The 13182-nt window shown below is 35.5% G+C and overlaps 1 protein-coding gene across 2 annotated transcripts in view; it reads right to left on the bottom strand.

The window, feature by feature from the left end:
- The window catches only part of LOC126237293 (rho GTPase-activating protein conundrum), a 227865-nt gene that overhangs the window by 30691 nt on the left and 183992 nt on the right, over positions 1 to 13182 (bottom strand). For both annotated transcript variants that reach the window (XM_049947243.1, XM_049947244.1), the window contains exons 5-9: positions 10513 to 10658; positions 8422 to 8620; positions 4544 to 4754; positions 446 to 596; positions 96 to 190 (exon numbers count right to left, since the gene is read on the bottom strand). In XM_049947243.1, the coding sequence (XP_049803200.1) occupies positions 96 to 190; positions 446 to 596; positions 4544 to 4754; positions 8422 to 8620; positions 10513 to 10658 (802 nt within the window). The remainder of the gene's footprint in view (positions 1 to 95; positions 191 to 445; positions 597 to 4543; positions 4755 to 8421; positions 8621 to 10512; positions 10659 to 13182) is intronic.

The following is a 13182-nucleotide window of genomic DNA, read 5'->3' as shown; positions in this document are numbered from 1 at the left end:
ACTTTATTTTCAACTTTTAATTTGTTCTTTTGTCCAAAATGTGATTCTTTCATCAACATATCTTAATAATGGAAAATAATGTTTATACTTTTTACCTTCTGGAAAATAAGAGGCACTTTACAATCCTCTCCAATGATTTGATGATCTTTTTCTAGCAGTGCTGCTAAAGAAACTCCAAATACATTTCCTTCTGAAAAAAGGAAATATACTCATTAAGAATTACACAAAGGCACGTTTCATAGGCTACTAGCATAAATAAAGTAAATAAGTTAGGAGTAAAGGTAACAACTCACAGTATAATGCAGGTACTGAGTCATCAACAGCCACATAAACAAGACTGAAAATATTGCTGTTTTTCAGGCAAATCCATTTTGAACTGGAGCATGAATCATGTTACCTTTACTTCTAAATTATTTACATTCTATGTAAATAAACGTCATATTACCTTCTTTTCTCTTCTTTTTTGGAGTTTTCCTTTTAGTAAAAGTAATATTGTAAGCATCAAGAAGTGCCGTTACTTCCAGCAACAAGAGAGGGCGAAGCCTGAGCATGTCATCTTCACCAAGAAACTCTATCCACGTACGACCTGCTGGAACCTGGATAAAAAAGAAATACATATTAATTAAGTACTATTGGCAATATGGTATGATATATTATTTTACTTCAAAATACTGTTGAATATAAACCCAAGTTGCATATTAAGTATGAAAACTTTACATACATCTCATCCCTGTGCAAAAATGTTGTTATTCAGTCACTGAATTTTTAAATGATGTTAAAGAGTTCTTTGAAGAGTAATGTAACAACTTTGTACTGATGGTTGAACATTAAGATTAATTTTAGATTTTTTTCTGATACATAGTGTGTATCTCAGTTATATTACTTGTAGTGATGAGTCTCTTGCACTTTGATTTGATTTATGTGTGTATATAATGAGATAATGGAATAATGATTCTGATTTTTTGATTCTAATTCTGGTATTGTAAACTCACTCCAGGTTGATATAAGTATAATATATCCTAAAATGTGAATCATGAAATCTTTTGGAATGATTTTCAGACATGAAAAAATACGAAACTATTTCTCTTTTATTTATTTAATTTTACTTGATACCTCAGATACAAGCCAATTTAAAATTTAACTGAGTCAGACAAATATCCTTTGGCTACAGTTAATATCTTTACATAAAGAATCAACTCCAGGAGCCCATACAAAACTTAATACTTAATTAAAGTATCTATTAAACATGCGAGGCAATACAGACCCTACGACTTATCTTAGAAGATAGATTAAGGAAAGACAAACCTACATTTCTAGCATTTGTAGACTTAGAGAAAGCTTTTGACAGTGTTGACTGGAATACTCTCTTTCAAATTCTGAAGGTGGCAGGGGTAAAATACAGGGAGCGAAAGGCTATTTACAATTTGTACAGAAACTAAATGGCAGATGGCAGTTAAAAGAGTCAAGGGGCATGAAAGGGAAGCAGTGGTTGGGAAGGGAGTGAGACAGGGTTGTAACCTATCCCCGATGTTATTCAATCTGTATACTGAGCAAGCAATAAAGGAAACAAAAGAAAAATTCAGAATAGGAATTAAAATCCATGGAGAAGAAATAAAAACTTTGAGGTTCACCGATGACACTGAAATTCTGTCAGACACAGCAAAGGATCTGGAAGAGCAGTTGAACAGAATGGACAGTGTCTTGAAAGGAGGATATAAGATGTACACCAACAAAAGCAAAATGAGGATAATGAAATGTAGTCGAATTAAATCGGGTGATGCTGAGGGAATCAGATTAGGAAATGAGACACTTAAAGTAGTAGATGAGTTTTTCCATTTGGGGAGCAAAATAACTGATGATGGTCGAAGTAGAGAGGATATAAAATGTAGACTGGCAATGGCAAGGAAAGTGTTTCTGAAGAAGAGAAATTTGTTAACATCGAGTATTGATTTAAGTGTCAGGAAGTCGTTTCTGAAAGTATTTGTATGGAGTGTAGCCATGTATGGAAGTGAAACGTGGACGATAAATAGTTTAGACAAGAAGAGAATAGAAGCTTTCGAAATGTGGTGCTACAGAAGAATGCTGAAAATTTGATTGGTAGATTACATAACTAATGAGGAGGTATTGAACAGAATTGGGGAGAAGAGAAATTTGTGGCACAACTTGACTGGAGGAAGGGATCAGTTGGTAGGACATGTTCTGAGGCATCAAGAGATCACCAATTTAGCATTGGAGGGCAGCATGGAGGGTAAAAATCTTAGAGGGAGAGCAAGAGATGAATACACTAAGCAGATTCAGAAGGATGTAGGTTGCAGTAGGTACTGGAAGGTGAAGAAGCTTGCACAGGATAGAGTAGCAAGGAGAGCTGCATCAAACCAGTCTCTGGACTGAAGACTACAACAACAACAACATTAAACTGATGTAGTAATATATAAATGCAATGATTTTCATGTCTCCAGTCACTGGGAATCTTTATGAATAAGTTTATGAATATGAAATGGTCCTCTGAAAAACATTCTCAAACTGATTTCACATGCATATGAAATTTCATTATTTCTCTTTTTCGTTTTTTTTTTTTTTTTTTTTTTTTTTTTTTTTTTTTTTTTTTTTTTTTTTTGAGGGGGGCACCTACGGTTAACAAGTTTGCTTTGGTGGCTACTTATTTTCTGTAAAGAACTGATAAGTCATTTAATTTTTATCTCAGGCTCTGAGAAATTAATTTTGGAGTGATTTTTTGAATCTTCTGGTGTCTCATTTGCATTTCTCTTATGATTTTCTCTGCTTCCGAGCTGAGTTATGGATGTAATTTCATCAATTACTAGCACTATAATTTCTATTAATATTTTATGCCTTCTACCAAGCTTTATTGATCAGTTCTTTACTATTAATGGTCACAGGGAAGTTAATGGCAAACACCTACATCTACATCTATACTCTGCAAAAACTGTGAAGTGCCTAGCAGAGAGTACATCCCATTGTACCAGTTTAAGGTTTTTTTTCCAATTCCATTCATGTATGATGTGCAGGAAGAATGATTATTTAAATGACCCCATGCATGCTGTAATTAATCTAATCTTGCCCTCATTATCTCTACAGCAGTGATACATAAGGGGTTGTAATATATTCCTAGAATCATCATTTAAAGCCAGTTCTTGAAATTTTCTAAGTAGGTTTTCTTGGGACAGTTTACATCTCTCTTCAAGAGTCTGCCAGTACAGTTTCTTCAGCATCTCTGCAACATGCTGTCATAGGTCAATCAAACATGTGACCATTTGCACTACCCATCTCTGTATACACTCAATACCCCTCTTACTTTTGTCTGGTATGGGCCCCACACACTTGAGCAGTATTCTGGGAGGGTAGACAGACTGCATTTCACAAGTATACTACCAATAAACCAAAGTCTGCCACTTTCTTTGCCCATGGCTGAGTCTATGTAACCATTCCATTTCATGTCCCTACAAAGTGTTACACCCACATACTTGTAGGAGTTGCTTGATTGCAATTGTGAATCACTGATACTATAGTCATAGGATACTACGTCTTTTTGTTTTGTGAAGTGTACAATTTACATTTTTGAACATTTAAAGCAAGTTGTTAATCTTTGCACCACCTTGAAATCTTATCAAGATCTGACTGAATGCTGATGCAGCTTCTTTCAGACACTAATTCATTACAGATAATTGAAGCACCTGCAAAAAGTTTGAGGTTACTATTAATATTACCCACACATCATTAGTATGCAACATGAAGAGCAAGGGTCCCAACACACTTCCCTATGCTACACTCGAAGTTACTTCTGCATCTGTCTATGGCTCTCCATCCATTTTACTTTTGATAATAAAGGCAGATGTGGTACTGAGTCAAGTACTTTTTGGAAATTAACTACACCTACCAGACTGCTTGGATCCAAGGCTTTCAGTAAGTCATGTGAGAAAAGTGAGTATTGAGTTTCACATGACCAATGTTTTTGGAATCCATGTTGGTTGGCATGGAGGAAGTTATTCTGTTCAATATACCTCATTATGTTTGAGCTCAGAGTATTTTCTAAGATTCTGGAACAAAACATTGTCATGGATACTGGATAGTAGTTCTGTGGATCACTTCTATGGGTGTGATCTGTGCTTTCTTCCAGCAACTGGGCATAATTTTTTGTCTGAGGGATTTACAACAGATTATAGTTAAGCTGATAGGGATTCCATCGAGCCCTGGAGCTTTGTAAATTTTTACTCTGGAGTGAACTAGATAAACAATTTTTAACCGTTATTTAGAAAAGGCAACTGAGGATTAGTTGAATAACATTATACACAGCTTCAGTACTGAAAAAGTATGAACTCCGAGACAAAAACTTCAAATAACACAATAAGAAATAGTTTTATATCACACAAAGTTATTTACAGTTACAAATCCATGTAGCATAACATTTCATTCCAAAAACTATGTTGTCATATAAATAAACTTTATATATATATATATATATATATATATATATATATATATATATATATATATATATATATATGCAGAAAATTATAACACTTACCTTGCCTTTTGGCAATCCATTAGGATACTGTTGTCTTTTACTTTGGCTCTGAAGACAGATTTCTTCAAAACCAAGTTGTCCAATAGACCCAGACCTTCTAATGTGTCCTTTTACATGATTTCTTTGGTTAGACATTCGGAGTTCATTCTCACTAGTTGTATCTATATTATATAGATTACTGTGACTTCTTGCAACAGATACATGACCATTTCTGTGTACAAGAAATATTTCCTTAATAAATGAAAATGAAGGCAACATTCAAAATGTTTACAAGCTGTTGTACATTAGCAATACACAGGCCATGGATATTAGTCCTTAATTACTCTTCTCCTGCCTCACAATGCCACTCAAGTTAATTTATTAATTACACAGCTATACACACACTAAAATCAAGACATTCAAGAAAAATTTAGAATTGATTAAGATGCATTAGTCTGCATCCATAGCTGATTGGTCTGCATGGCTGACTGACTTGCAGGAGATCCAGGTTCCTGATACAGCCATGGATTTTTTCCATGGTGGGAAGACTGGTACAAGGTGCACTTAGCCTTGTGAGGCCAACTGAGAAGCTACTTGACTGTTTAGTAATTGTTCCAAGGTCAAGAAACCCGACTATTATGGGGAGAGTGGCCACATGCGCCTCCACATCGCACACAATGATGCCATTGACAGAGAATGACATGGAGTCCAGTCGGGCTGATTGCTCTATCTAGGGCCAGAATGCAGAACTTTACCTACCTTATCAAAGGACATTAATCTCAAACAGGGAAATGTCAGTTTAGTTCTTGGATTCATCCTTACTAGTTCAAAATCAAAAAGTGGTTCAAACGGCTCTGAACACTATGGGACTTGACATCTGGGGTCATCAATCCCCTAGAACTTAGAACTACTTAAACCCAACTAACCTAAGGACATCACACACACATCCATGCCTGAGGCAGGATTCAAACCTACAACCATAGCAGTCGCGTGGTTACGGACTGAAGCTCCTAGAACCGCTCGGCCACTGCGGCCGGCTAGTTCAAAATGAAACCTATTATTCTCTGTAGCAAAACTTTCATACAGGAAATGTATAAGTCAAATGATACAATATGTCAGGAGTATCAGTTCACATTTAATCTGCTCAACTGTAATTTTGTTTCAACATTGTGTGGATATATCGATATAATAATGAGGAGACACTTGTGATTAATAACATATTCTACTGTACACTGAAACAGAAGTAAATCTACATCTACGTCTACATCTACATCTGCAAGTGCAAACCACGATGAGGTGAACGGCAGAGGGTTCATCCAATTGTACCAGTTATTAGGGTTTCTTCTTGTTCCATTGACATATGGAGCACAGGAAGAATGATTTTCTGAATGCCTCTGTGCATGCAGTAATTATTATGATCTTATCTTCATGATCCCTACTTGAGCAATATGTAGGGGGTTGTAGTAAGTTCCTAGAGTAATCATTTAAAGCCAATTCTTGAAACTTTGTTAATAAACTTTCTTGGGTTCGTTTATGTCTATCTTCAAGAGTCCTCCAGTTCAGTTCCTTCAGTATCTCTGTGACACCCTCCCATGGATTAAAAAAAACTGTAATCTCTCACACTGCCCTTCTCTCTATAAGTTCAATATCTGTTAGGCCTGTCTGGTATGGGTCCCACAAACTTGAGCAATATTCTAGAACCAGTCACATGAGGGAATTTTAGCAATCTCCTTTGTAGATTGATTGCATTTCCCCAGTATTCTATCAATAAACTGGAAGTCAGCCACCTTCTTTACCCACGACTGAACCTATGTAATCATTCCATTTCATATCACCTCACAGTGTTATACCCAGGTATTTGTATGAGTTGGCTGATTCCAAAAGTGAATCAATGATACAGTCATAAGATACTATGTTTTTTTTATTTTGTGAAGTGCAAAATTTTACATTTCTGAACATTTAAAGCAATCTCTGCACTACTCTGAAATCTTATCAAGATCTGACAATATTTATGCAGCTTCTTTCAGATATTACTTCATTATAGATAACTGCATCATCTGCAAAAAGCTTGATTTTACTATTAATATTCTACTTTCGAAGTGGGAACATATTTATTAAAAGCAGTAATTACTGTTAAAATGAAGGCACTGATTTTCTAATGAGGTTGATACTGATAAATTTACAGAAATGATCCCTCTGAGATGTGAAGGTTTTTCTTTGTAGCAGAAGATTTTTACCTTTAGCAGACCCAAGAATTACATCTCTGACAGCTAACATACAAAAAATGGCATAATATGTGGGGACAGTGTCTGTCTCTATTAGATAATCAGCATATAATCTTATGAGAATTGTATATGGTTTTTGCATTCCTGTTTCCATTTTTTGACAGGTGTAGCAGTTAAGGGTAAAATTTTCCTTAGCCCTCTACAGACACATGTTTCTTTGTACCACAAAAAGTGTGGTGGCATACTGTATTTGTTTTTCTAGTGAGCTGTTCACACATTAAACTATAAAACAATGATACTCTACTAATATTTATCTGATACATTTGTTCTTCCTCTCTATACATGGGTAGAAGAATTTACATACAAAAGAACAACCTTTACAAAAGGAAAACAAAAAAAATCAAATAAAAAATAAATTTATTTGGAAAACGAATATAAATTATACAAGACAAATTGACAGTACAATTAAATATCATAATTGTCATGTAGTTTCTTGACCCTGTAACCTTGGTGGCTGATGTTTGCAAAGGGGCTCAAGCCTAATTGTTGGCCACATCTCTTCACTCTGATCACACTGCAGCACCTTGTTATAATTCTATGCAATTTATTGCATTCTGTATAAACAGGTAATGTACAACCCACATGTCCCAAGTGAGATTGGAATATTCTGCTGTGTGTAGTAAAGATATCGTGTTGTACTGAGTAATGTTTGAGGACAGGAATTGAATGACATCCCAGTAAACTCATGGAAAATATTGTTCCTCACTGCAACCTCCACCTTTCTTTTTAAGGAGGATGCCTTGTAAGTTGTGGTATAAAATTATCTTTATGTAATGTAGGGTCAAACACTGTTCCAACTCACTTTTTTCCCAATCACCATTTAGATTCTTTGCTGCTTTCATGGTTCATTTAGTTGGTTTCGTAATGGATAAGAAGGTCACTTATTGCATTAGAGTCTGCCTCCATAGCCAAGCAGTCAATGTGATAGACCCTCATGCGAGGGATGCAAGTTCGATTCACATGGTCTTCAGGGCCTGACCACGTGGTTTCCTTTTCTTCCTTTTCCATTTCACTAGTGATGCTCTGTACTTTCCCTTCACATTTTCCACCTTGCATTGTCATGCAAATATTGTCAATAACAGTTAATCTCTTGGCGCACGAAGAAGACTAATCTGTAGTGGACACACAGAATGATAAATGTGAGAGAAAACAGCCCTTTAAGAAATAATTTTCTCTGCTTTATCAGAATGTTTCACTCATCACCTTAGGCTTCCTGTGCCATTTGGTGTGTCCCTGTAAAGGTTTTCTTGAGTTTCACACAAAATTTAATGCAGACACGTTGCTCCTCTAACTCTGTCATCCCAAAATTTGCAAACTGTGTGACACAATGTTCTACTCAGTACAGCACAGAACAATAACTAACAGATGTACACCAATGAAATGTCCGGCAGTTACACATAAAACACAGGCGTGTGCAGGGATGCCAACTGCATTTCGCTCCAACACACCATTGGTGTGGAATTACCAATGTTCCAGATTTTTTTGAACAGACCGCGTATATACAGACATTATACCCACACATCTGCAAGGTTTTTTTAGGATACATTCAACTTCAACACATAAGGGAATTTTTTACCATCATAATTCATGAACCTCTCTCTACATGAAACTTACTTGGTCTTAATTCTGTCAGCAACTGGTATGTAGCCATTACCCTTCAGTTTGTTTGGAGACAAGTAATGCCTGTTATTGCTGTCAATATTATTATTGTGGTCATCAGGTACAGTTGGATCACTACCACTACGGATCCTTTCTCTTGGCCGAGGTAAATGCATTGTACCTATCATTTGGTAATTCAGCATTTTTATTCCTTCTGAAAATTGACATAGAGAAATATCAAAACAATGAATAATAATGAAGAAAATAAAAATAATAAAATAAAATAATGTATTTCAGTTGATTCTTAGAGAAAGAGTTATGCAGTCAAATTTTGGTTATGATTGCTAGAACTGTTTTACCGGCTCAATGGGTAAAAAAGGGGAACGAATTAACCAGAGTATTGTTGTAAGAACCAACCAATTACCTCATTAAAAAAATTTATGAATCTCAAAGAAAGCCTAAATAATGATGATGAATAGTATCATAAATGACTAGCTGAACAGTTATGTTTTGTAATTATGTTATATAACCATATTGTGATGCATTCCAGTTCTTGAAAAATTATCTGCAAGCTTCATTCTTGTATTTAGAACATTTTGTCCCTTTAGATATTGTTTATTTCTAAAGCCAGCATCAGACTACACACTTAGATGTTCTTGAAGAATCATTTCAATGCAGCATGAACTACTTAATGTATTAACTATGTACACAAAATACTGAGACCTTAATTCTAATGATGAGAAAGAAAAAAACCTTTTTGAACCTAAATTACGGGGTTCAGGCATGGACTCATCTTCAGATGGAGATACACTTTCTTGTGTGATTTACATACTCTTTCTACATTATGCAATTTCCACAAAAATTGAAAGAAGGAAGGAAAATTATGGTTTAACACCCCAACAATGATTAGGGTTATTAGAGATGAAACCAAGCTCAGAACGAATAAAGAGGAGTGTGAAAATCATTCGTGTAGTTTTCAAAGAAAACCATTCTGACATTTCTCTTAAATGATTAAAAAACGGAAATCCTAAATCTGGTTAGCCAGATAATCCCTCCAAACAGGATACCATTATGCTAAACACTGTGTGGCCTAAGATTGAGCACAAGAAATGTGTGCCACTATTTCAACGTCATCACTGGCCTAAAATCAATAGTGGTAAATTAAATAAGTTTTATTTTTTACAGACTAAGAACCCCAGACTTACCATGTGAATCATAGAACAGGCAATTAACACTTCAAATAGCGACAATAGCAGTATGATATTTCTTTATTTACTTAACAACATATTCATCAAATGATACCAGTGACAGTACTTGGCCAATATGGCTTTTCGGACTTTTAATTCGTTTACTGCCACAAGACAACCAATGGCAAGGCAGAGCCATTTTCTGTGGCTGGCAGCAGCCACATAGCAGTCAATGTGTTAAATAAGGATGTGTTATGCGGCAATAAAAATACACTCCTCCTGAACATAAATGACTTGCCACAGCCGTTGTTACTCATTAAAAGTCACAGTAGAAGAAAGAAATTCTGTAATAGTTCTAGAAGAATTTAGCAATTACATAAATTATCTGTAAATGTATTTTCAAGACTGCATAAATTATGAGTATTTCTCATGTGAAAAGTATTTACAGAATTCATCTGAATGAGGTCCGAGCAAGTGGGGATATGTCTTCTTCAGGGAAAAACTTGTTCACTGGATTAGTTTTGTTTATAACATGACTATAAAGAATCAGTTTTATGTGTAGTGTGGCTTTTTGACCAATGAATCCATAATATATACGGAACTGTGTTTGGCTTCGGTTGTCAACAAGAATGATACCAGTATTGCATTACCTCCAGACTGCTTTCACCCATAGTTCACCAGATTAATAGCATAACTAAGCGGAATACCTTTTTATCTTGTTGCACATTCAGTAATATGTCCATTTCCTTCAGAATACCCGTTCCCCACCATTTAGAAGCATTTATCTACACAATAGACAAAGGTCTTAAACTAAAGAAAAATATGTTATCAATTGTATGTTATCAAACAAAAGGGAGTAATTTTCTCTCAAGTTGGTTTATCAATCTGCAACAACAGAATAATCAAACAGGCAACTAACCATTGTCTGAGGCAAGTGAGCCTTTACTGCCTCGCCAAGCTCCTGGGTGACTGAAGATGTCGAGGCTAGAGCCTGAAAATGGTGTACTTGGCTGCCGGTGCCCCATATCCTTGTGATGGTTGCGTAACGGTGGGGAGGCTCCATAGCTGTAGAAAAACAGAAGTGTCAGCTCAGTATTTTTTATCCTTAAAATATTTGCTTCCTCATGAGGATTTGGACTTTCTAAATTGGTTTGACCCTTGTCTTCATTGCACTTCAGAAATGGTAATAGAGGGTGTTAAAGAAAAAGTATTCTGTATTTTAAGAGGTGGCAGTATGAACTGAAACAAGACAAAAATGTCAGTGCACATGGGCTCCAAAATTCACACCTTAAGAGCTATGATCACTTTTTCATCTTTACTGCTGCAAAACCGGTGTCTTGGACTGCAAACCCTTTGTTGTTTTGGTCCATACTACCATCTCTCAAAACTTAGAATACTTTTTGTTTAACACCCTGTGTAATGAACAAAAATGAATTTAACTTAATGCTGCTGCAGATTGCTTGGAGAAATCGTTTCAGTTCTTGGCTGATGGTTGTTTGATTGATAATCTGCCATTTCACCAGCACGAATGGTTGGCAGTTCTGGAGAATTATCATCCATTGCCAGCCAGCAGCCAGTCATGTGCCAATGTGCTACAGCACACTGTAAATGTCACAGTAAAATTATACCATTTCTCTTTGAATGCATGCTGGTATGCAAATAAAATGGACGAAAACATGTTTTGTAGCACTCTCTCTGTGATAACTAGAAACCCATACCAAATGCTGAAATGGTCAACCATGCTACGATAACTCAGAGAATGGCTGTTTTTGACAATGGATGCTCAGATGCAATGTCATCCTTGCTGGCACAAAGGATTATTTGCTCCCAGCACCAGGTCAGTATTTTTCTTTGAAAATGTGTAAAGTGTTGTGCAAGCAAATGGCAAATTCTGTAGACGACCTCCTAAAGAGGCCATTTTCCAGGAGATCATTGGAGAAGAAACATGCAGTTCAACAGTTACGTAGACCTACTCCAAATTTAAATATAACAGGGGGAGGGCATGTGATGGGGCTCACCAATTTGGCTCAAACTATGTGAGCAGAAGTGGGTAGATGCCCCCTTCAAGTTCCAAAAATATTTCACCTGAATGGGCCATAGGAAAGGGTAAAATTCTCTAAAGTGTTATGAATAGAGTACAGGGGATTTTTGAGCAATACTTGACATGTCAGTATTGTAGCTCAGTGGTCAAGAGCACTGACTGATAATTCGTCGGATTGGTTCACTATGACAATCTTTCTTTTCATGCCTTGCAGTGTTAAAATATTAATTATAAAATTTAAATATATTTAAAGAGTTCAGTTCATATATGTAAAATTAATGTGTTCTATTCAATTACAATTACTATCCTTGTAAGTCAGAAGTTAATAGGTGGTGGTGAAAAAAGTGAGTATACAAGGAAATTTAATAAGAAAGTGTATGAAAAGAGTTGGATTTTTGGGTGTGATATTTGCCATGCACATTTTTGCTTTCCCTTTTTGTTATTCAGGAACAATGATGCATGGGATACAGGGACAGAGAAGGATCTAGGACATATTAATCCATTAATAAAAATACATAGCAGAAATCATAATCATGTAAACAACATACATGATCTTAGTGCATTAGGTAAAGCTAATTCTGCAACAATTTTAAGTCATGCCTCACACTAATAAAATTGTGCATGAGCTGCCACAGTCCATTTCTCATGGTGAATTTAAGCTGGGCACATGCCCAAAGATTATTCCATGTGTTATGACTCTGATTCCTGATAATAACTACACTTTTTTCCTTTACTTCTTTTTCAAATTTTGTACATTCTCTGAAATAGCATACTTGTGGTAGGTGCTCGTATATTTCAAAAACTTAACTAAGCTTTCCCCCCTCTTACAATCGATTCATTATTAAAGGTGATATTTTCAGTGTGCTGGTTTTACAAAATATATGACTAATTGAAAATAATACTACAGTTCATCAAGTGAAATTTTTAGTGAGCTGATCTGCATATTGAGATTAGTTAACATACACCATTAGAAAGACTGGCATTCATACTTTTTGGTAATATATTTCAAATTCTGTGAAACTAATTAATTTATAAGATAATAAATACTTACCTTAAGAAATAGTTATGTTTTCTGTTGCAGATTTGACATCTGTGCTTGTTAAAGTTTTACCTTCGCCATTATACTTCTGTTGACTTGATTTTCATGCACATGATGACATACTCCACTTATTGATTAAAACAGTAATTTAGAACTTTGGATAATTTACCATAATCTTAAATATGACACTTGTACTCATAAAAAGCATATTCCCAATAAACTTTTCTGCGTTTCTACAGCCACACATATTTCGTAAACCACATTACTGCCTTAGCACATTATCCACATGGATTAGCAGATTTTAACCTAGCCATTTTTCAAATGATTATGTAGTTTGGGAAATAATTCGTTCATATGCCAGTCTTTAAATAGCTGGGTGCCAACCAAAAACCCCAGTCAGTGCTTGCCTTGTGAACATTCTAACACCTATGTCAAGTTTGCACCTCAGTACCACACAAGAACAACTATGTCATTTCATATCTAATGAGTCATGGGCACATTAGCAACTG

The sequence above is a fragment of the Schistocerca nitens genome, chromosome 2 (assembly GCF_023898315.1).
Source record: "Schistocerca nitens isolate TAMUIC-IGC-003100 chromosome 2, iqSchNite1.1, whole genome shotgun sequence".
Lineage (NCBI taxonomy): Eukaryota > Metazoa > Arthropoda > Insecta > Orthoptera > Acrididae > Schistocerca > Schistocerca nitens.
This window is presented reverse-complemented; position numbering and strand designations above follow the sequence as displayed.